A 25,488-nucleotide genomic window follows, 5' to 3' on the forward strand; every position below is an offset into this window, starting at 1 on the left:
CAACTGAGCATGTACAGAGTGCCTTTCCCTCATCACCAAGCACCCACCACATGTCCCAACAGATCTAGAATTTGGGAGCAAGGCTTCCTCCATGAGCATGTCTAGTGTAGACACTTTAGACAGTCTGCCTGAATAGCACAGTTGGTTAGAGTGGTGCTGATAACGCCAAGGTTGCAAGTTCGAACCCTGTATGGGACAGCCGCATATTCCTGCATTGCAGGGGGCTGGGCTCAGCCCAGTATACCTAAAGAAGCGTCTCCACCCCCATCGTTCAGCCCAGACACTGAGGTCCAGCTCCGAGGGCCTTCTGGCGGTTCCTTCCCTGCGAGAAGTGAGGTTACAGGGAACCAGGCAGAGGGTTTCTTGGTAGTAGCGCCCGCCCTGTGGAATGCCCTCCCATCAGAGGTCAAGGAATTAAACAACTATCTGACTTTTAGAAGACATCTGAAGGCAGCCTTGTTTAGCGAAGTTTTTAATGTTTGATGGTTTATTGTGCTTTTAATTCTGTTGTGAGCAGCCTAGAGTGGCTGGCAAAACCCAGCCAGATGGGCGGGGGTATAAATTATTATTATTATTATTATTTATTATTATTATTATTATCATTATCATCATCCTCAGGGTCTCTTCCAACTTTACAATTCTAGGATTCTAAATAGGAAACACACTTTCAATATAATAATAATAATAATAAGACCGGGCTCAGGGCAGCTAACACCAGGTAGAAAAACAATTGATTGAACTACAACTTAAAAACAAGATTAAAATACAACATTAAAATGCAGCCTCATTTCAGTAGGAACTCAAATCAAAAACTTTTGGGGGGATAAAAACGTCAAGTTTCACCAAGGCCAACTATCCGGACTGGTCCTAATTCCATACTGGTTCTAATTCTTGTTTCACATTTTCTGCTCTAGGAGTCAGCTAGGAATGGAAGACAGAAAACCTCCACTGACTTTAAATCTTCGGGGCAAGGAGCCTTTAAGGACACGTAAGTTACTGGAAAGCGAAAGCAATAAAGCTGCTCGCTGATTGGCACATTTGCACAGCTAAGCAGGGTCTGGTATGGTTTCAAATTGGATGGGGGACCACGTTTCGAGATCCTTGCATTGGCGGGGGGGTTGGACTAGATGACCCCCTGTGTCCCGTCCCAACCCTACAAATCTATGACTGACAGCCCCACGAGTGAGAGAAATCAACTCAGCAACCCCCTCCTGCAACAGCGCCAGGGCAAAAGGCTAAGGCCAGCTGCGCGTGCGCAGTGCGCTCTGCTGCGGCGGGCGAGGGACAGAAAATGAAACACTCCGCGAGCTCTCTCCTATGAGGGTTACGTCAGGGAGGGAGAAGAGAGCCAGTGATTGGCCCGCTCCCTTTAAAGAGGCCGGCACCTCCCTCACCCAATCCAGCGCCGCGTCCCGGCGCGGCAACAGCCGCAGTCACGGCTTATTACACCTGCGCCAATCCAGGGGGCAGAAGAGAGTTTATGGCGCTTAGAACTCTATGGTTGAGAGGAACGGGGCGTGTGGGGGCAAGGTAAGGGGCGCGGGGAGCGCATGCGCACGCCGCCGTCGGCCCACGCTCCTCATTGGTCCGTCCGGCTCCTCGCTCCCTCGCGCTATCGCGCTTTTCCTCTCCTCCGCCGCCGGCCGCGGCAGGGTCCGCTTATAGAGATACAGCGGAGTGAGGGTCAAGAGAGGGGGGGCGGGCCTTAACCCGGAAGTGGTGTCGCAGGGGGGAGGGGGGAGGTGGTGAGGGAAAAAGAAGAGGACGAGGAGGGACCCGGGACGTGATGGCCGCCGCCGGCAGCTCCGTGTGAGAGCCCTCATTCGACCCCCCGGCCTCTCTTTCTCCCCGAAGTGGACCTGCCCGCCTCAGGGAAGCAGCCGCGGCCGAGCGGGAGCGGGGCGACTCTCCCTCCCCTGACTGACAGGCAGACACTCAGACTTCCAGCTGTTCCCCTGCGGGCTTCGGCCTTCTCCTCCTCCTGCTCTGCTAGGCGTCCCCTCGAGGCCTCCGTCAGTGTAGGGGGAGCAGTTTGGAGGTCGCGAGCGTGTTGTTAGTGGCCTGGTTAGGTCTTCAGTGTGGAGAGGGAGGCGGAAGGGGGGCGTCCTAGTGAGCTCAGGTGTTTGGGGAGGTTCTCCTTTGAGGAGGGAGAGGCTGAGGGGTCTGCAGGAAGGGGGGGAAGGTTTTCCCTTTTTGAGGGAAAAGTGGGCTTCAGCCGATTAAGGGGAGAGGCTCTTTAGAGACCCTATGGGACTCTATAGAAGGGAAGGTTTTCAGAGTAGGGCTAGGTAGATATTGGAAAGAACTGGAAAGGTCTTTTTTATCTGGAGAGTTCATGGTCTTCTGTTTGCAGGGGAATTGTGTTTTTTTAAAAAAGGGGGGAGGACCGCGTATTTTGGCTGAGCTCTGGGAGGGGCTTCTTCTACCCATTCATTTCAGATAGATCTGTATAGCACAGGTCGGGAGAGCAACCCCTTGTGGTTTCGGGTTCCTTTGGTGACAGGATTGTATTGGGGTCATGCAGGGTTTCCGAATCTGGGTTAGGTGACAGTTTTAATGCTGGGAGGCGAGGAGGGCCTGGTAGCGCATGAGGTGGAGGGTCTTACAGGGTGTAAAGATTGAACTTAAGCAGCTTCACGTTGCTGGAAGAAAGAAGCACTTTGTGAGGGCTTGGGTGGGAGGCAGTTTTCAAGGAGCTATAGAGAATGGTGTTGAATTTTGGGTGTCATCTTGGGTTTCCCTGCAGGTAGTTGGCTTGTTGGTTGTGGAAGACTAGTAGTAGTCTAGTAATTAGACTGGTAGTTAATGAAACGGGTTGCAATTAGCCTGTGTAGCTTGGGGTGAGACAGTTCATCCCATATCCGCTGTGAATTTCCCTCCATCTCTCCTTGGTGCGGTTCTCCATCAAGCGCCTCTGATGCCAGAACAAGGCCCCAGAATGAACGGTTTCTCTCTGGGCGAGCTATGTTGGCTCTTCTGCTGCCCACCTTGCCCCAGCCGCATAGCTGCCAAGCTGGCTTTTCTGCCCCCAGAGCCCACGTACACTGTGATGCAACCAGAACAGCAGGAAGGTGGGGCTGCTGCAGTGGGGACGCCGACAGGTAGCTGCAGCCTGCACTTGACTGAGCGGGCGGACTGGCAGTATTCCCAGAGAGAGCTGGATGCCGTGGAAGTCTTCTTTTCATGCACAGCCCGGGATAACCGGCTGGGATGCATGTTTGTACGCTGTGCTCCTTCTAGCCGGTATACACTGCTGTTCTCCCATGGCAATGCTGTTGACCTGGGCCAGATGTGCAGCTTCTATATTGGTCTAGGCTCCCGCATCAACTGCAATGTTTTCTCGTATGATTACTCTGGTTATGGAGTGAGCACTGGTAAACCATCTGAAAAAAACCTTTATGCAGACATCGATGCAGCTTGGCAGGCCCTCAGAACAAGGTAAATAGCTGTTGGGTAAACATGCCCATGAAAATGGTGGAGGGTATTTCTGATTTCTTTGGGGCTGCTTGTTTGACACAATACTTTCCCCTTGTTGTGGAATCACTGTAAACTGGCCTCCTTTGATGCGGTAAGGTTCTCCACCCGTTTTTTGTGATGATGAGTTAGATGACCTCAGAATCATACAAGCTTCTGTTCAAGGGAGTTTATGTTCCTTGAATGACCGCCCCCCATGCTGTTTAGCAAATCTCTCCTGGAACTGAGAGGGTGTTCAAAAGCAACTTGTAGCATAGTATTGCGAGCTACGGTTGGAGTGGTGGGGAATGCTGGGTGTCTTAATTGAACCTAACCTATCTTTAGATCCTAGTTTTTGGAAGGTGGTGGTATTCTTGACTTGCTGCTCTGATCATGGAGCAAGAAATGCTCAATGTAAAAACATGGAATTAAGAAACATAAGGGAAGCCTTGCTGGATTTAGGCCCATCTAGTCCAGCACCTTGTCCTCATAGTGACCACCCAGATGTGCATGGAAATCTCACAATCAGGCCTTAAGTGCGATAGCCACTTGTGATTTCTGGCAACTGCTATTCAGACACATACTGCTTCCAACAGTGGATATAGAACATAGCTTGTTGTATGTACTCATGACAGCTAAATGGTACAGGAGAACAGTAATGGCTAATTATTATACATCATGGTTTCTTTGTATTCTTGGACAGTGCAACAGGGTAAAATATGACATTTTAGAATGCTAGTAGCATTACCAAGGATTAAATGTACCAGTTGCATCATTGCATACTATGATGCAGCTTCAGCACTGAGGTGAGTATGGGAGTACCAGAGCTGGTGTGCTGCACTCTTCAGAGTTCTTAATCTATTTAGTACGTGATGAACTCATGCAAAGACCTTTCACCCACACAGTCTGTCTATTTTTAAAAGATCCAAAGTTCAGGTACATTTGATAACTACCTATAACAAGGAAGTTTCTATCAGTGTTTGTTTCTAGGGCTTTGTCTTTACTTTAGATTTAGTTCTTGGCAGGTAGTTGATGGTTTCGTTTTGAGTATTTGCTCCAACGAAGCCAAGATGGATCTTGCCCTCAGTGCAACTTGTTTGATATGAGGCTAATGCTGAGTAGATACTGTATAGTTTTGAGCATAAATGTTGAAAGACTGTGCTAGATTGGCTGCTGGCTGAGAACACCAGTTACTTGGAGGTAGGAGTCAGAGGCAGTATGCTTCGGATTACCAGTTGCTGGAAAGTTAAGGAGTGGCAAGTGCTGTTGTGCTCAGGTCCTACTTGTGGACTTTCCATAGGCATCTGGTTGACCACTGTGAGAATATGATGCTGGAAAAGAAGGGCCGCTGGCCTGATCAAACAGCCTTTTCTTATATTCTTATGTGTCTAACATGTTTCCTTGCAGTTTCTCAATACTGTATACAGACTTTTCACTCGCAAATGGAAACCAGTTTAATGTCTTGTAATTTTGTTCTCTGTGGAAAAAAGTGATCAAGTTCTTGACTTTGCTTTGTTTACTGTCCCAAGCATTTAAATCAGGTAGGGGGAACCTGTTGCACTCCAGATGTTGTTGGTCTCCAGCTTGCACCATCCTCAGCCAGCGTGGCCAATGGTCAGTGATGATGGGAGTTGTAAGCCCAAAACATCTGAAAGGCCAAAAGTTCCCCATCTCTTTATTTAAACCCCGTTAAACTGGGAGGCTCTTGAACCCATCATTGCATGTGGAAACCCAGGTTGTATCAATGACTAAAAGTGTTCTTCTTCCCTGTTCCTCCCTCCAAACAAACATACTTATCCTGATGAGACAACTGTGACCTTTCAGCTCAGAATGATTGTTTTCACCTTTATGGGCTTGAGATTTGACTAGTGGGAGAGGTTGTCTTCAAATACATGTCATTTTGTCTTAAGTTTGTTGTCAATCCCAAAGAAAGCTAATCTAACCCAAGAAGCATGTTCCCCATGAACAGAATAATCAGTTATGTAATTAACACAGGTTATGCATGTGTTTGATGTAATAAGAAACACTGATAATCCATTCAGTTTGAGAAGAGGCTAACTGAGCTAGGGAGGCTCTGTGTCTTAATTGAAAGTGAACGTTCAGGGAGGGATGGAATTTGAACAATATTAGAGGGCAGAAAGGAGCCCATAGGGAATTTGGGACTGGATTCACGAGGAAGGACATTTGGCCACTGAAACATCTCAAATCTGTGCAGTCTTGTCCTGAGTATGTGGCAGTGGGGTGTATTAAAACAATTGTGTGTCACATTTTTCCTATGAATGGCACGCAAGCTACCAGCTAAAGACAGAGGCTGCATTCACAGTTTTAAAGGAAGCTATCTTGCTAATATGGCCTTTTTGTTTTTATATGATTCTTTGGCATCTGATGAATGTACTGTTAGAAGCCGGTTTCTGAGATCTGGTAAATTTGTTTTTTGTAAAGTTCTGTGCCTAAGATTCCTGAGCAGGTTTGATGGACCCATGTACTGTTCATTGGCATCAAATCTTGATCTGGTGATTTAAAGTGGCCACACACCTTTCTGGCTTAAGCTGTTTAAAGGGCCACCCTTGGTACTAGCCTGCCTGTGCTTTGAGATGGGCCTTGGGGGCTTTACTGGTCTGCCAACAGGTGAGTTCTCATTGGGGTAGATGGACATGAGAGAGATGGTATTATCAGCAGTAGTCCTACAGTTGCAGAATTATCTCCCAGGTGGTGTATATAAGACACCTTGTATGCAAGCCTTCAGGCAGGCACTAAGTTATTTCAGGTTGCATTTTCTAAATAAGTGCTGTGATCCTATTGATTTTTAGTGATGTTTAAATGGGCTTTAAAAGCAATGGTGTGTGACTGGTTTTATGACTTAGCTGGGTTGTGTTTTTTTCACGTTGTAGATTTTGGGATTTGTAATTGTATTTAGTCTTGTAGAAGCCAATTTCTGAGGACATTTATTCTAAAAAGCAGATTATAAATTTTGTAGATGCATAAATAGAATGTAAATGCTTTCCCACTGAAAGTTCCTTGTCTAGCAACCTTCACTTGTGCGGCATTAAAGGCTTAATTTAATTTAGGTCACACTGCCTCGATTTGTTTCGAAGAATGGAATACTTGGATATATGAGTTTAAATAGTATGTTTTGATTGTGTGAGGAAATTCTTGATATGAAAAGTAATCTCATAACAAAATTGCCTGCTGTAATAGATTTTTGTTTGTAGGCTTATGGTGTGTTTCAATAATACCTCTTAATGACATTATGTGAACAAGGGAAGAGCATTTCAGCCTGACTTGGAGAAAATTAAATCCGGCTTTCGGCCAAGGTGTACAGTTAACTACAATCTACTTAGGATTTTTTACATTGCATTCTTGAATGCATTTGAATTCTTTGGGACTTTAACAATTGCATCTTTCTTTCTACTGCAGACAATATAAAATGGCATCGTATTCATTATTTGAGATTGTGATCTTTAACGTCTTGACTAAACTCTGCATCTGGTTTTCAGTGAGTGGAAAATAATTTTGGTAGAAATATAAAAGTACCTTAGGCTAGCTATGTGTTATTGTGCATAAATGATGGCTAAATAGGTGCCTATTGCCTATTCTTTGTCTCCTCCCACCCCTTGTAATAGACCAACAGCTTGTACTTAATTTTCTTCCATACTTAGCATTTATATATAACACAGATTATGCATTTAATTGCTCAACTAAATTTCCAGAAATTCATTATGCGTGTAATCATTCCATTGAGATCTCCCAAGTTGAATAGTAATAAATAGAAGAGTGAAAACCCCTTAAGACAGCTGGCCTATATTTTTGTTACAGTTAAAGCTGCAGTCCTGTATACACTTACCTGGCAGTAAGTCCTATTGAATTCAGTGGCACTTAGCTTCTTCTGTGAATACATCTATAAGATTACACTGAATATGTTGGTTTTTAAAAATTAAATGCACGGACTTACTTGGAGCTGTACCTGGTTCCCTATGACTAGTAACAATCTCTTGCAAGCAACCAAACAGGGAAACTTTTGCAAATCAGAGAACTAGTTCTTTCCCCCCTTTGTGGCATCAGTCTGTCATATATCACTAATATAAGTGCAGGTGGGCTAGTAAACCTTTGTGGAATCTTTCAAGGCTGCTTGATATAAGTGCTAACAAAACTTATTATAAAGTTAAAAGTAAGCCACCAGTCATTCACATTGTCAAGGCATTAAAACAGCTGTGGGGGACCCTTGTAGTCCTCAAGGTGATTGTTCATCCCAGATCATCGGCGAGGGTTCCTAGGGCTGATGAACACTGGAATCCAATAACATCTGGAGTGCCACAGGTTTCCAATTCCTGCAATAGAGGGAGGAAAAGCCTTAACTCTTCTTTTTAATGAACTGAGAAAGGACTTTAAAAACAAACTCAAAATTTCCTAATTAAGCATGATGCCAACTGGTTGCTTAAACAACATATTAGCCAGGTCTAAATTGAGCATTTATTTTGGGCCATAAATAAGTCCTTTGGTCATAAAACTTAAAAATATTCTTTAGTGCAAGGGGAAAGATAGCAAGGCTACCAAGGAAGACGATTTGCTTGGAGTACAGTTTTAAATTCATTTATTTGGAAATGTCCCATTTCAGAATTTCTGCGAAGTAAACATTCATAAAATTCTATTGTAGGTATTCAGAACTTTCCAGTAGCAAAGTCTGGTGGTTAATGGACAGATCAGTGTTTTCCTATGAGATGGAAAGAAAATGATCACCATGTTATCCGGTGATGAATATTTATGATTCTGCTTCTATGAAATGGAGTATAATATAGAGCTCAGGTAGTTCAAGGTATAAAATAAATGGAACCAGAACTCTTTGCAAGTCCTGACTAGTGGTTACACGTGGTTGGGGTCAGTCTAGCTCTAACACTGCACCTTGGTTAACTGTAAGCAGGGAAGAGACTGCAGCATGTTTCCCATTTCCTAACCATGGTTAAATGGTAATAGAATTGTTGGAAGGGACCCTGAGAGTCATCTAGTCCAACCCTCTGCAATACAGAGATCTTAACATGCAGTTCTCTATTCAATTCAAAACCATACCAGACCCTGCATAGCTTTCCAAATGTGCTAGCAATTTTATTGCTGCCCCATAGCCTATTCTCGCATCCACACCAGACCTAAAAAGAAACATGACAGGTAAGCTCTTAAGTCTTGTTGCAGCAAAAACTTGTTTGCGTGCTAAATTAGTAGAAAGCCTAGTCCCTGTGGCTTTTTAATAACAGGTTTGTGCCGTAGCGTGTTAACCTGCCACATGCCAAGAGGGCACAAAGCAGTTTTCAGAAGCACTTGAAGTTGTGGCATGGGGAAAAACAGACTGTGCCAGCTTCATAATATCCCTTCGAAATGATACCAAAGGAGGTTACAGCCCTTAAGTGTGTGGAAACAAAAACTAGGCTTTAGTCATTTCTGCTGGTCTTACTTTTGAAGTACCAAGAGGTTGTTAGAATACAGCTTGCAATATATGAGTGTTGTAGTGTGTTTCAGATCTAAGGATTTGGGTTCAGATGCTGTCACTAAGGCAACTCAGCCAAGTGTTCTTCCACAAGCGCAGTATGGCTGTCAAAATACAATCCTGTAGTGGGGAAGGAGAGACACCATGTAGCTGCTGAAGCTCTTTTGCCATGGTCCCATCCATACTATCGTGTGTTGCAAGCTAAATCAGACATTGCCAAGTAGGGTAGACTGTGCATGTTGGCATAGCCATGTTCATTTTAATAATAAGTGCTTCATGTGCCCCTGTACCCCTGAAGTGCAGTACAGACAGGAATGCAACCATGTTGGACCCATGCCATCCTGCCTAAAGCTAGTGGCCAGATGACACCTGATTGGCTCTCTAAACACTCCTGTTTCTGGTTATTTGGCAATATCTTTTGAAAGAATACAGATAATTGAACAAACTTTGTTGCATTACATTCTTCATTAAATTATCTTTTCATTGATATATAATTTTATGGTTTTACTCCAAAAGAAAGTGGTGTATGAGCCATCAAACCTCGAAAATACACTTTTTTCAAAAGGTTTCCACAATTTTAGCCACTAGTGTAGCTCCTGTTTTGTGGGTGCCTTACTGAAGGGAACTTAATGATCTCATGCATCTGTTTTATAGACGGCTTTAAAAAAAGGTGCTGTTTGTTCACTTCTAGGAATTAAGTACTTATTTTCTTCCAGACTAGTCTTGTAGCCTTTTTATTCATCATGGAATAAATTGATTGTGTCGCATACAAAGTAGCTGACCATTAAATGTACATCAGGAAATAGCTCAGATGGCTGATTTTAGGCCTCAAAGAGATGGGTCCTAGAGAGTGAACTTTTGCCCTTCCAGCTGGTAGTAGATCTCATCAGCCGAGTTGTAATTGTTTATAGCTGAATTTTGTTTCTGTTTTTTTGTCTAGAGTCCTGGATTGGGGCTCATCTTGTTTCTGCTCTGCAGACTGGGCATTGTCTAAAATCTCTCAACTGCACCTTGCATACAGTAACTCACTAGAAATCTGCAGCTGTAGTACAACAGCCTGCAAACTGTAGGAGAGCCACGTGCTTTTGACCAGCTTGATTCCTCAAACATTCAAGTTGCCTAGATACAAGTTTCTGAAAATTGCTGGATTGGATATCTTGGCGAGGTCTGCATCCGGTTTCAAATGCCTAAATACTCTAGGACCGTAACTTCAGATTACAGCCAGGCTGGCTTGATAGCACCAGTGTGGTTTTGTTTTAGGGTAGCTTGACGGGAACTTTGTGTAACTGAATACACTTCCTACCTGTAAATACCCTTGCTTGTCACAGGCTGCTGTGAGCCACTTAAGGAAGGTAGGGGAGCTTCAGAGATTGCTATGTGAGTGCAGTTTATGACTGCAGAAAACAACACTACTTTGCAGGTGGCAGAGGAAAGTAGGAACTGCCTTTGGCTGGTAGGCTACATTTGGCTTGTAGGCAACAAGTTGGGCAGATCTTCTGCAGCATACTTAGGATTTCCTAGTACTTGTATGGAATGTTCTGAAAATATGGGTGTCTGTTCTTTTCAGGATGTAGTAGTTATTCCTTCAGGCCCCCTAGGAAGACATGGGCTCCAATTTTGAATAGCAAGGTGGGATGGATTAGCACTTTCTGATTAATTGGTAGGATTAACCAGAAATATATTATACAGTGGCACCTTGGTTCTCAAATGGCTTGGCTCCCGAACAAATCAGCTCCTGAACGCCGCAAACCCAGAAGTAGGTGTTCTGGTTTGTGAATGTTTTTCAGAAGCCAAACGTCCAATGCGGCTTATACTTGATTGCAGGAAATTCCTGCAGCCAATCGGAAGCCTGGTTTTCAGGCTGTTCGAGAGTTGAATGGACTCTTGGAATGGATTAAGTTCGAGAACCAAGGTACCACTGTACAAGTAATCAAGCTTTACAGTAAAGTGAATCACATATTGGTGAAAACTGATGTCAGAAATGTTAATATGACCAACCAGCATGGCAAGGGTTGGTAACTATTGTTATGGATGGAGGTGGGGTGGGGTGGGAAAAGCTTGCATGTTGCCAGAGAGAAGGGGACTAGCACACTAGTCGAAATCTACTGTAGTGAAGGTGAAATACTACTAGCAGTACAGGTACTAAAGGAAATTTGTCCCAAGCTTCTTGCATATAATTATCAGCAGTGGTAGATTAACCATAATTATTCTACAGTGCTTGTGTTGGTCAGCTAATGTTAAAATTCCTGAAAGTATACTGCATGACCAGTGAAGCAAAATGATTCAAGCAAGTATATTGAATGTTATAATTCCAAATCAGTTCTTAGGTGTCATTGCTTTAGTAGCTAAAACAGCAAGAGCCCCATATGAGGAGATATCAGTATTGTTTATTGTCAGTTAACTCTTATTTTGCTTTGTAATTACGGTATATACCTAAACCTAGATTGTGGATTTTTCTTCTTGTAGTATTGAATTTATTCTGTATTTGTTGAATAGTTGGGTTTTTTGTTTTTTGTTTTTTCATTTTTGAAAGTACAGTGATACCTAGGTTTACAAACTTAATTCATTCCAGAAGTCCGTTCTTAAACCAAAACAGTTCTTAAACTGAGGCGCGCTTTCCCTAATGAGGCCTCCCGCCGCTGGTGCCCTTCCACCATTCAGCTTCTGTTCTTAGACTGAGGTAAAGTTTGCAAACAGGAACACTACTTCTGGTTTTGCGGAGTTCTTAAACCGAATAGTTTATAAACAGGGCAGTTCTTAAACCGAGGTGCCACTGTATTTTGATGTTACGAATGTTTGTTGTAAGCCGCTTTGGGCACAGCTCATTGTTGAAAAGTAGCATATAAGTAAACTTAATCAGTTTGCAATAGTATAAAAAAAAACTTGGGGGTGGGCAAACCCGGCTTAATCAGAACTGAACAGGTTGGCTGACTGTTGCATGGATAAAAACTGGATGGGAAGGAAATCCATCATTGTCTGGATATATAATTTCTTGGTTAACACTGAGAGAAGCTATTTTTAAATGTCCTAGGGATAGAAGTGGAAATTACCCATAGAAATCAATTGAGAAATTCAAGATTTTAATTAACTGGGATTGGGCACTTCAGGACAGAAGACTATCTCTTCCTGGTTTTAGTCTGTTAAGCACCACATTTAGTGGTGGTTGTGTTCTAAGAATAAAAAAATCTACAAAAGTTGCTAGTTCACGTTAAAAAAAATTAATCTGCCCATTTATACAGCCTTAAATTGCTGTCACAATACCATCTATCTGAAAGGAGAAAAGGCAGCAACTTTTCAGTTGGTAAAAACTGAAACATTTTTTGTTTCAGGCAAATGATCTGGTTACAGAGACTAAGACTGCTACGCATAGGCAGGTTACTAAAGATATTGCATATACATGTGCTCAAAAAACCCATTCTGGTTTCCTGGAGACCCTTGATTTACTTCTACAATGCCATTTATACTTCTAAATCAAGGGGAAAATATATTCTCAGAGCACTATTTACCATAGGTGAGTGGCTACTTAAAAGCCAGAGAAAGTGTATTTTTATAAGGAATCCAAATAGCAAGACTATTTAGAGACACATGTTTCCTATTTCAGAAAACATCATGAATTCTGTACTTTCCTAAAGATCAGGGAAGATAACTTTGTCCGGGGGTATCTGTTGCAGAAAAATTCCCCAGAGAGTAGCTTTGTATAGAACTCATACACCAATCCAGTTAAAAGTATATAATGGAATGTAGCTCAGCTCTTCTGAATTATTGATACTTCAGTCAGTGAAGGGATTCCTTAGTGACCAGCAAATCCTTGCTGCCTGTGGTAAGTAAGCTTTTCTGTTGCTAACATTCCTTTGCTACAGGGGACGTTTAATTAAATGCAACTAACTCAGTTAAAGTGAATTTAGTGCTCTGTGTGTGGTTTTCTAAATGAAGCTGTGTACATTGATATGATATTAGACGATGTTTATCTTCTAATGAAGCCATAACGTTAGGGAAGTCGTGTAGTAAAACTTAATTCATAAGACATGCACAATCTCTCTTCTCTTTTCATTTAATTTCCCTCTGACCTTCCCACCATGTGCATAAATGCCTGCTAATTTTGGAATACACTTCATTTAACTGAATTGGACTGTGGTCCTTGCAGGTTTACGCCATACTAAATTTGTTAGACTTTAGGGCGGGGTGGGAAGTCATTTTCACCCCCAGGGCTGCATTTCCTTTTGGGCAGCTTTCCAGGGGCCACATACTTGTGGTGAGGAGGGCCAGAGGCAGAACAACAAATGTGAATGTTATCTTTGTACAGTAGGTTAATTTCTGCAACGTTCCCATACCTCTGTCTGCCCTCCATCCAGACAAGCAAGAGGCATGATCAGAGTTCAAGAATCCATTTACAGTCAGGCAAGAACATTAATGGAGAGGGGAAAGCAGGACCTGTGGAAGGCATGGCAGTTCCCTTCTGTCTTGCTTATACTACTGTTTCCTCTCTGCTTTACTGTACAACATCTCAGCTGCTTGTCTAGACTTAAAGGGTTAAATCTCCAGGTATACATTTCACACATAAGACAGGAGTCAAATGAAAAGAAAGTAAAATGAGGGACTCAACCATTGCATCCTTATTTGTCTGACTTGCAACTTTAAGGAAGAAAATGCTTTGACAGTCTTTCCACCGGAGTCTCCTTCATAGCAGAATAGACAGTCTTCTGGTGCCTCTGTAGCCTCATCACAGCAGGGTTACCTGGTAGCACCAGCAAGGATATTTTTCTTTGAAGCACACAAGTATATTTTGTAGCAAACCAAACTAACTCTTCCATTCATTCGTATCATTAAGAAAAAAACACCCAAGCACCGCAGTCATAGTCGTAAAGCCATTAAGCTCTGCATTTACTTCCTAAATAAGCAGCTAGTGTAAATGTGTGTGTTATGCTAACTGCCATAGAGCAAATACACAGGAACTGAGCACAGTACGCCAAGTTCCGTTTTAATATACCAGTGCAGAAAGAACAGCTGTTTTCCATACCTTCTGGTTCTCCCCTGGTCTTGCCATGTGAACTCTGCAGATCTGTGCTGTGCATTCAACACAAGGGAAGCTACTTGCACGGTCATAGGTTTTGGGGGGTGGGGGTGGGGAGGGAATTCACTTTCCCCTGGTTATTTATAGCAGAAGGCATTCCATGTTTTTGTTCCAAGTTAGTTTGTGGTTTCCTTCTGTTTCCAGCCAGTTCCAGACTTCTGCTTGCGGCCATACAGGTTTCTACCATGGTGTCATTGTGCATCCCCCCGACTTTTGCATTGGTAGGTGTGATAAGTGCTATGCATGGCGCTTGTGGTGCTTGCACAGCCACTGGACTCTCTCTTAGTGGCGGTGGTGGTGGTTTGGACATCATGGTAAAAGTAAGGATTTTCAGGCCTAAGTGGGAACTGTGTATCGTCTCTTTTCCTCCCTCTGCACTATGGACCAAAACTGGTTCTGGGTTGCAGCTTTCAATATTAGCAGAACTTAAGCTGCTTAAACGTTCTGACCCCTGTGCTTGAGTAGGGCCAGCTGAGGTGGGCTCTCTTAAGATAATTATTGTTAATGTTTGCATTTTTCTGTTTGCCAGTCAAATGAATTCCTTCACTCTAGCTCTCTCAAACCTTTGGAGTGCAGGTTAGTTTAGTTGTACAGATACAGTTGAAAATTGCCGTAGACTTTTTCAAGATTGGCTTACTTAGAAGAGCCTAACTTAAGTGTACAGATTTGACTGGCTATTTCCTCATTATGCATTTTCATTCCCATTCCACGGATTCACATTTTGATAGTACCTTAAAAACCTGTGGAGGGTGTGGGGCAAAAGACACTTGCCTGTGGCCAGCTCTCTATGTCATCAGTAACCAAGTCAAAACAGCTGGGGGTTTTTTATACAAAGAAAATGTTGTTGTGGCAACAGAGACAGCATAGACATTTGAATGTGGACATTGTGTTTATACTATCTCAAGGACGAGGATGGTTCAGCAAGAAAACCTAGTAATTTTTAATTTTAAATGCTGTTTCCATTAACCCATGGGTCACAAATGCTTTTAAAACGTACAGTAGGCACCAACAACCAGCAGATCCAGGGCTAAATCTGACCCACCTAAGAAGTGCTGTCCAGTTCCCTTAGTTCAGGGCTGGGTAACCTGTGGCCCTCCAGATGTTTTGGATTAATTCAGCAAAACCTAGAGGGTCATGGGCTCCTCATACCTACCTTAGCCAATCCAGAAGCATGTGTTTATGTGTGGTGGGGAGGGGTCTTTTATATATATAATTGATTTATCATAAGCATATATACAAGCACATAACTGTACAAAAAATAACAGAACTGTACACGGAGAATAATCAAACCGGCAACCAGACCACATCAAACTGTCTGATTTAGTTCTGCCACAAACTATGAATTAACATCTGTTCAGATTAAAGCAATGTTCCATATACAGTCGTATTTTGGATCTTGAACGACTTGTGAGTTGAATGTTTTGGGTCCCGAACCCGGAAGTGATTGTTACGGTTTGCAAATGTTCTTTGGAACCCGAATGTCCGTTGTGACATCCGTGGGCTCCAATTGGCTGCAGGAGCTCCCTGCAGCCAATCGGAAGCTGTGCCTTGGTTTCTGAACTGTTTTGGAAGTTGAACGGACTTCTGGAACAGATTCCGTTCGGCTTCCATAGTATGACTGTATTAGTAAAGCATGCTTCAGGCATAGGAACTTTAGATTGTTTCTAATCTGGCTGCTGATAGTGACATAAGCACTAGAGTTTTATAAGTTATGGGAGGATTAGCATAATTTGATAAAGAAAGAAGGGATCTGGAGGCAAATGTTGTTGAGTAATAGTCACTATCATTGAGAAAACCCAGGTCCAGAATTATTGACTCTCCTTACATTCCCACCACAAATGAATGAATGAACCCTTTCCCCACACCCCATCCAACAAGAAGAAGACACAGTATTCATAGTATGGAAAGGTGTCTAGTGCTGTCACACAATGACTTTAAGAATGCCGAAATGGATTTAATAGGGGGGCTTCACCCATAATCAATCCCATTATGCCTCATTGTATGGGTTCTGTGGCCTTGAGACTGACTATAGCAGTCTCTTTTGCAGAGATGGCTCTCCCCGTGCTGTGACTTCAGTAAAACTTGTTTCTGACTCGGAGTAAATAGGGCAGAAACACTGTTTTTCAAGAGGAGTATATGAATAAAGGGTATGCTACTCTGAAATAAGCTGTTGATAATTCGCGAGTCTAACCAATATCGGCTAGCAACAAATATTCAGATTCGCAACTTAATCTCCATCAGAGCAACATGCATTAGGACATGGCTGGAGGCTTCGAGCTGAATTGCATTGAACCATTCCAAGTGCACCAGAGAATCACAGCAGTCTCTAAACTGAAGAGTGCTTCTGATATTTCTGCAGTTACGGTTCTCAAGACCTATAACTTAAAATGTGGATCATTATCATTTAGGGCTGAAAGAGTAAACATTCTTCCTTCAAGTGCATCCCATTGAACTTGCTGAGTTTTAATTACACCTTGGGTTAGGCTATGTGATGGTTATATGTAGATTTGTGGGGTGATTTACACATGCTTGTACACCGCTTGTTGATTTCTCTGCAGTTGATGATAGACAGCTGAATGTGTGAACCGTCACTCCATTGAAAAGCATTGCATTTGAGAAGATGTGCCAGTTCTGCTGAGGGTTGTTAGCTACGTGACAGCTCCCTCAAACATGCAACTTATCGCTTGATATGACAAACACTCAGTTTGTGCACCAGACCAGTGTTTCTGCAGAATTGTGCCAGCTAACCAGTTCCCTGTTTTTTGGAATACAAAATATGTGTTCAAATGCTGAAAAGAATTATTAGAGGAAGCAATAAAGTACATTGGAGCAATGGACCTTTTCCTTCACCCCTTCTACTCTCTGGCTGAACTGTGTATAAATAATACCTTGTTCGTAACTGCAGCCAGCCTTTCACAACACACTGTTTAGGATACAAAGCTAAAGAGTAAACTGTAGTATCTTTCCACTGTGCTCCTCCCCGCTTCCATATTTTTAATGTGCTCTCCATCTGTTGTTTTTGGGACTGTTCTGAGCGAGATGATCTTTACAGGAGCAACTCAGTTGCATACCCATAAATTTCAACCTGGACATTCCATTGGGTTTTCTGTTTTTCTCAGAGACAACAACCCTGTTGATTCAAGGAAGGTATTTTTAGTAGCTACTCAGTAAGTCTCCTTGAAAATGCACTGGGCACTCTCTCTAAGATAGACCACCAAAGAGCTGACTAGGACAGTCTGCTTCAAGCTATACAGCGGGTCAAATGTTTTTGTACAGGAGCAGTGCTCTAAAACTTCCTTGTTGAATATTCAGTAGTATCTGGGAAGCTGTCTTGTATACCTCTCCCCCCCAAAAAATCCTGCATTATTGATTATATAAGATATATTTGCTACAATTTTGTCCTGCTTATGGCTATTTACTCTTTATGTAGAATTTTCTTCACAATGTATCTTCACAACAGCCTTATTAAATGGATAGTGGTTTCCATATTGCAAGCAGGGAAACTGAACAAGGAACAATTATTTGTTCAAAGCCACTCACTGCATTAGTAAAGAATTCTGAGTATTGCTTCTTGCTCATAAGTATTGAGAATGGAAGTCTATGTTTTTTAATGCACTTGCTTCTTGGAACTTTTTCTTATTGTTGCACTAAGTCAGTTCACTGTCAAGATCTCCTTTGCTTTTCTTGCTTTCCTTTCTTTGCTCGGCTCTCTTTTTATTTTTCCACCTGCATGTGTGGCTTGGAAGCTCCAGCAGCTGTGGGGGTTGACCATGCAAATCTTTTGCAATTGGCTGAAACTAAACATCTTTGAGCAGCAGCAATACAGTTGGTGTCCCTGACCTCAAATGCATTTCTAGTAATGTGGCTATTTATTACATTTGTTTATGCAGCAAAGCAGCTGCTTTTCATGGTCCAAGTCAAAATGGCAGGTCTTGTCCAACTGCAGGCTTGATAATCTCCCACTGTATTTGCTTCCCCATCTGCATTCCTGTTTCTGTATCCCAAGTGGGCAAGTGGGTATTTTACACATGAGCTCTCACACAGAACTGAAAGCACTAACAAGAGTATTGAACACTTAAAATATATATCCAGACAAGTATTCCATATTCCATACAAGACAGGAGTAACCAACGTGGTATCCTCCAGATGTTGTGGATTACAACTCCCATAAGTCCCAGCGAGCAACATCTAGACGGCATCGTGTTGACTGCAAGGGCCTTCAAAATCCCATGAATTGACAGCTTAAAAAAAATAAATATGAATTTTACATCTAGAGAATAAAAACGCCAGTTCCCCTCTCCTGGAATACCCCTTTTTAAAATAAATAAAAAACAAAGACAAAATACACTTCTCTTTTCCTCTTTTCTGTGTTTACAGGTATGGGGTCAGTCCTGAGAACATCATTCTGTACGGACAGAGTATTGGAACCGTTCCCACTGTGGACCTGGCATCTCGGTATGAGTGTGCCGCTGTAATCCTTCACTCACCCTTGATGTCTGGGTTGCGGGTAGCTTTCCCGGACACTAGGAAAACATACTGCTTTGATGCTTTCCCAAGGTATGTGCAGAACTTGCTCCCAGGAAACCATTGTTCATTTATAATACTTAAATTGGACATGTACCTTTCAAAATGACAACAACTAAGCAAAGGCCATGGGTACATTACTTAGCCAAGAGTAGATGTGGTGGCCTCAGGAATATCAGCATATTAGAGGGTAAAAAGCCCCCTGCTCGGTGGTGCTTTGAGGGTTCTTTCTGCTAGATATATCCTCCATTTAATGATCATAATGAAGTATGTTGGTGATGATTTAATAAGGGTGGCTTCATTGGGAGACAGCACCTGCAAAGCATGCCAAGAGGGTTCCATGTTTACTGCTTGGCACCTTCACGTTATTTATTAAATTTGTATCCCACCCTTCCTCCCTGAAGGGTGACCAGGGTGGCAAGTAGCATAAAATCTGCTGAAACCATATCCAGCATACAATAATGAAAATGATCTATAAAAATCACAGTGCCTAGGTGTAACTCTTCCCTTCAAAAGGCCTGGGGAAATAAAAGTGTCTTAAAATTCTGCCTGAAAGCACTTGGGAGAAGGGGACTGCCAGATTTTCCCTGGGAAGGGAGTTCCAGAGGCGGTGAAGAGCAGAAAGTGACCTCTGAGACTGTGGGAAGACGCTGGCAGCCAGAGTTGATCATGCTTGGCAAGATGGGCCAGTATTCTGGGTCAACAGAAATATCTTCAAATGTTCACATATTGCTATATACTTCTTAACTTGATCTGGCATCTTGAGTGTGGATCCACTGCTGACCTTTGCAAACCAAAGGTATTCTGTGTTTCTCCTGTAAATGCTTTTTGCGTGTTCTTTAAAAATATTGTGGGGTGTGCCTTTGTCCCATGTTGGAGGGAGTGGTGACTGAACTGGACTGGAGAACTGTGAAGGGGATATGTAGTTCAACTTGTATTGACCTTGAAGGTGAGAATGGTGGGTGTAATTGCATACAACTTGTAGCGGTGGTTGAGTATTAGTCAATGACTGGTTACAAAAACCATTTCTACCTCCATAGTAGGCACCCACTTCAGAATGGATGTTCTAGTTCCACCCCCACCTTCAGAATATGAAAAGTCACTTAGCTGAACTGGTTCCTGTGTCTTGTTCTGAGGGAATGCATAGCACTTAATAAACTCTGCAGTTAGCAAGTTTGAAATGGTCCAGAGCGCAAGCATTTTGGTGGTACAAGATCCACTGAAATGAATGGGCCAAGCTTTGAGAACCGGAGCTGAACTGGAGCAGTTCATCCATTCTTGGAGGGACGTTTCTGGTGGGTTGCGCTGGAATTATGTGCTTTTGCTATCGTGTCTTGGTATAATTCCTCTGCCCTCCTGCCTTTCTAACAGTTACAAATATTTACTATATGACAAATTCTTCCTCTGAACATTCAGGCTTTAAAAAATTATTCACAAGGTTTGGAACAGAGCTTGGATGAAATAGGCCAAGTCAAATAGGAGGTGAAAAACATCAGGGCAGAGACAGCGGAGGTATTATATCAATCACTTTCTCTTTTTGCTTTCTTGAGAGCTGTTTCTTACCAATGGTCTGAATTCACTTGATCTGTTAAATGCTTTGGTACTTGAATGAATGCCCCCCTCCCCGTCCTTGTAAGAGAGAGAAAATTGTTCATTGCAGTTTACACAGAAATCTTTTGTGTTTGCTGATGTCCGATAGTCTCTGTAGATTTCTCTAGCTGCAGAACGGTGTGGTTAGGAATACCAAGTGAGGCTAATGTGCTTTCTGAATGCTGCGTTCCCAAGCAGCTGAGCTGGCAGTGGGATGCCTTCCAGTGGTTTTGCAAGCTGTAAATATTGTTTTGCTGAAATGCCTGATTAGGGATGAATGACACTAATTATGTGAGCACCACAATGGAGAGACTCCCCCCCCCCTCAAGTTTCCTAAAAGTGAGGACTGACAATCTTGCTGTTAAGTCTTTGCATACATAATTTTATTAAGTGTTATTATACATGTATGGGAGAATCCCACTTGTGGCTGTGTCAAAAATTCCAAAACGTAAGTTAGCAAGGGTAAGATACATTTTAAAAGAAATATATATTTGGGGAAGGAGGGGCCCTGCATCCTCACTCCAGTTCACAACCCTGTTAGAAATAAAAGACATAGAACAGTGGTTCCCAACCTGTGGCTGGCAGACCTCCAGAGGGCTGTGGGGTTATCCCAAGGGGTCAGTAGCAGTGGCACAGGACAGTGAGTCCCTTGAGTGGCAGGGTGGAGGGTAGAACCAGGACAGGAGGGCAGGTGCTGAGGGCTGGGGTGCCAGCAAGGCAGAGGGACGGTGGCGGCTAACTTTGCCCTTCATCTGAGGTGTGTGAGGCACTTGAGTGGCAGGCTTTTTGGTGCAGGGCGTGCCCAGTGCTGCCGTCCATTGGAGGCTCCTTGATTTCCCTCCCTCGCGCAGGGTTTGCCCTGCTTGCAGAGTGACTATCCTTCCAAGATGAGTGCAACCCCCATTCTTCATTCCCTTTGGCTTTACCCAACTGCTTCCATGCCACTGGTGCCTCCAACAGAATGATGCATAGTGAAACCAGCAGGCAGAAAAAAACGAAAAGGAGCTGCATGCTGTGGTACAGCAGGGGTAGCCAGCTGGCAACCCGGGTCATGGCTTGGTGGTAGAGAACATCAGAAGAACCTGGCTGCTGGGTCAGACCAATGGCCAATCTGGTCCAGTGCCCTATGGGAAGCCTGAAAGCAAACAGCATGTGCTTTGCATGCAGAGGGTCCCAGGTTCAATCCCTGGTATATCCAAGGAAGGCAGATAAAGCCCCCTGCCTGAAACCATGGAGAGCCACGGCCAGTCAGTGTCAACAATACAGAGCAAAATGGGCACTGGTCCAGCATGGTATAAGGCAGTTTTCTATGCACACTCTCCCCAGCACAGCCCCGGTCGAATTCCAGTGTGCCTCAACTGTTCACTCCAAAATACAGGCAAATATCCTGCTAACCCCCTCCTCCCTGGTGGGAACAGCATCTAAAGTTTTGGCAAGAACGCTTGTCTCGTTTCTTCTGTTCTTCCCATTTGCTTCTTGCATGGACATCAGCTGCTGAGTTGCACAAAGAGAGACTTCAGACAGAGACTTTGATGTTGTGCACACTGGGACGGAGAGGGTTAAACAGCCCCTTCCCTGTTCCCCATTTCCTGTGGGAGTCAGGATGGACAGCCATTTCTGCCAGCACCCTTTGCTCAGTTCAGAATATGGCCTCTCCTTAATAAAAGCAATAGCCGTGAGCTGACATCCAGCCCTCCATGCTGTACTCACAGAGAGGGCTGAACATAATATTTTGCTTTCTTCCTCTTTAAAGATTCACAAGAGGTTCTTGCATCTCCCACAACAACTGCCCATGGTTGCCTCAGAGAGGCCTGCCTCAAAATCTGAGAACTGTGAGCCTCCGATGACCTCCTTGTATTAATTCTGTTTACTTATTTACATTGTGAATTTCCAAAATCCACTGCGAATCTCCAAGTGGCTTCTTAGAAAGAGCAGCTGTAGCCTTCCTGCCAGGCACAGTTGGACAGTGTTGGCAGAAAAGAATGAACAAATGGCACTTTCTTTTTCGGGACATATTGATGGAAAGACACAGAGCGTAAAGCTCTGAACATGAGAGTAGTCTAATTTAACAACAGCAGCATGAATGCTCATCCGGACTTTAGAAGCTTCAGAAGTGGCCAGGCTGAATTAGCCATTTCTCCTTCTAGAATGCTGGAAACAGATGACAACAATTGTGACTTGTGTATCCCTCTGGCTTTTCAGTTACCTGCCAGGAGCCCTTTTCACAAGAATAGTAGATAAGACCAGTCATTGAATTAGACCACCGTCCTGCTTCCTCATAATGGCCCACAAGATTTCTCCAGAAAGCAGGGAATGAAGACAGTTGCCCTCTCCTGCTCTCTCTTCCTCCCTCCAGTTGTTTTTTAGAGGTTGTCTACCTCTGAAATAATGAGTTTATATATAGCTGGGCCCTGTTGCCCCTTATTGTCTCAGAGCAGGGCCATAGAACATACCCAGTGCTCTCCTGTAGCTGTTTGTTGCGAAGGAGCATCTGCAGTGGAAGATGGAGTTATCTTTCAGGTGCTGCTGCTGAGGACCAGGTGCACATCCCGGGAGTCATTTTCGACTCACAGCCGGTCCGAAATGGAGGTTCAGGTCAATTCTGTGTCCAGGGCAGCTGTCGACCAGCTCCATCTGGTACGCAGGTTGAGACCCTACCTGCCCATGGACTGCCTTGCCAGAGTGGTGCATGCTCTAGTTATCTCCCACTTGGACTAGTGCAATGCGCTCTATGTGGGGCTACCTTTGAAGGTGACCTGGAAACTGCAACTAATCCAGAATGTGGCAGTTAGACTGGTGACTGTCTGCCGAGACCATATAACACCGGTCTTGAAAGACCTACATTGGCTCCCAGTACGTTTCCGAGCACAATTCAAAGTGTTTGTGTTGACCTTTAAAGCCCTAAATGGCCTTGGCCCAGTATCCCTGACAGAGCGTCTCCACCCCCATTGTTCAGCCCGGACACTGAGGTCCAGCGCCGAGGGCCTTCTGGCGGTTCCCTCTCTGTGAGAAGTGAGGTTGCAGGGAACCAGACAGAGGGCCTTTTCAGTAGTGGTGCCCGCCCTGTGGACCACCTTCCCATCAGATGTCAAGGAAATAGACAACTATCTGACTTTTAGAAGACATCTGAAGGCAGCCCTGTTTATGGAGGTTTTTAATGTCTGATATTTTATTGTGCTTTTAATTCTGTTGGGAGCTGCCCAGAGTGGCTGGGGAAACCCATTCAGATGGACGGGGTTTAAATTACTTATTATTAATCTTTCCCAGAGTTTTCCAAAACAACTATGACAAACTTGGTTTTCTCTGGTTACTGAACTTAACCAGTAATGCTTTTCTGGTTTTTGTCTTTTACATCCTCAGCATTGACAAGATCTCTAAAGTAACCTCTCCTGTCCTGGTGATTCACGGCACCGAAGATGAAGTAATAGATTTCTCGCACGGTTTGGCAATGTACGAGCGATGTCCCCGGGCGGTGGAGCCCCTGTGGGTGGAGGGGGCTGGCCACAACGACATAGAGCTTTATGCACAGTACCTAGAACGACTAAAACAGTTCATATCTCACGAACTCCCCAATTCCTGAAGAAACCTACTTGATCTCTTTTCCTTTTCTTCTTCTTCTTTTTTTTTTACCTCAGTTAACTGTGAATGGAAGAATTTACCTGTTTTTGCACATGCATTAACTGGCTTAGCTGTAATAGCTTTATACTATGAATAAATGCCCTCTCATTAGGGTTTACCCAATCAGCTCTTGACTGTCTTTTTATATCAGGAAACTGTTCTAACAGTCACTACTGTAATCCCAATTGTTTTTTTACCTTCAACATGCTAGAAAAGCTGGGAGTTTTAGAAGGGGTGCTAGCTAAACTTGAGGGATACTACTTAATCTAGCAGTTATAATACTTCCAACTTTTTCCCTACCCAACCCTTCAAGTTGCTTGTCTTATAATGTTTTCTTTCTCTTTGAGAAAAAATCTTCCCACAATCTGGAATGCAAGAAACCTGGATGATAGCTTCCTACTGATTTATGGAACCAGTCTAAGAGCATTCTCCATGTAAAATTTCTAGCTGTGCTATTGTAACTGGAAAGGTTTTTTTTTTTTGTAGTGATTTCTCATTGTGTTTTTTTGTTTGTTTTTTGCCAACCTTCCCTTCCTAAGTAAATTAATTAATGAAAATTTCCCGGGGTTAGAGATTTCTAAATGGGGCTAATTCTGAAATGACCTTTCACCAGTTTTCTGCATATTTACAAAATATTCCTGAAGGAATAATGACTGAACGGCTAAACCCTTTAAGTCTTTTTACTTTTTAAAAAATGTGTAAATTTACTAAACCCAGTTATTCAGATGATGTTTACACTCTGAATAGAAGCCAAATTTGGCATTTCCTTGTGTAAAGCATTCCTTATAGAGGTTTTTAAAAGTATTGTACATAAGTGTATTTACATTTATGCATAACTCCTGATTGGTAGTTTAAAATTTAAGTCTAGTTAACAAATTCTGGTTTGTATATGAATACATTTTGTTAAAGTTTTTATCCCTGCATTATTTTGCTATTAAAAGTTTTATAAGATTTCCAGGACAACTAAAAATATTTACACATTTGTTTTTGACAAATTTATGTAAGAAACTTTCATTGAAACTGATCCTTTTTGTTTAGGGGAAATTTTTCATTCTCTGACACTGGAATCGCACAGAATATGCAAGACAATTAAATCATTACACTAAGAGGCCTGAGGTTTTTTCCCAAATTGTACGGCCTTAAATGTACTGTAAGCCTCTGATTGTTGTAAAAATGGATTGCGATGGATTATGGTTTGTGTTCTTGTTGCCAGAATGCAACAACAGTGATTGTAATGGAATAAAGGATGCATGGAATAGAGAATACTGGAGTTTGCTTCACTTTGTCCCATGATCAAATTGCACCAAAGGTCGTATATAAGTTTTATTACTGACACCAATCAAAGGAAGAGGTACAGACAGTATTGTGCTGCAGTGTAGACCGGAGACTGTTAATGTAGTGTAATGTAATGACTGTGATGTTGGGCTTGAGTCCAGTGGGTCCTGCATTCAAATCTTGACTCCCGATTAGTCACCAGTAGCCTGCATGCTTTTCATGTTGAAAACCATCTATGGCTTTCTCCCTGCTGCCGATAGGCTATTCTGGACTAAAATGATGGGTCAGTGTCCTTGTTTTCTAGGGACAGTCCCGGATTTACAGAAGCCGTCCCAGAATGTCCTGTTTTTCCATGGGCACCTCTATTTTCATCAGAGAAATGTTGGGAGGGTTATGCAACCCTCGAGCCAAGGAGATAACTATACAACCTTGAAGGCTTGGGGAAGTTTTTTAATGTCAGCTAGGTGGGGTATAAATAATA

At 43.1% G+C, this 25,488-nt stretch overlaps 1 protein-coding gene across 1 annotated transcript; it reads left to right on the top strand.

The window, feature by feature from the left end:
- The first annotated feature begins 1,709 nt into the window (after nt 1-1,709).
- ABHD17C (abhydrolase domain containing 17C, depalmitoylase) lies at nt 1,710-24,995 on the top strand. The gene is made up of 3 exons (XM_081888763.1): nt 1,710-3,438; nt 18,378-18,557; nt 23,475-24,995. The coding sequence occupies exons 1-3, from the start codon at nt 2,918-2,920 to the stop codon at nt 23,692-23,694; spliced, it is 921 nt and encodes a 306-aa protein (XP_081744889.1). The 5' UTR covers nt 1,710-2,917; the 3' UTR covers nt 23,695-24,995.
- The last annotated feature ends 493 nt before the right edge of the window (nt 24,996-25,488 follow it).

The sequence above is a fragment of the Podarcis melisellensis genome (assembly GCF_964234715.1).
Source record: "Podarcis melisellensis genome assembly, chromosome: 14".
In the NCBI taxonomy this organism is placed as follows: Eukaryota; Metazoa; Chordata; class Lepidosauria; order Squamata; family Lacertidae; genus Podarcis; species Podarcis melisellensis.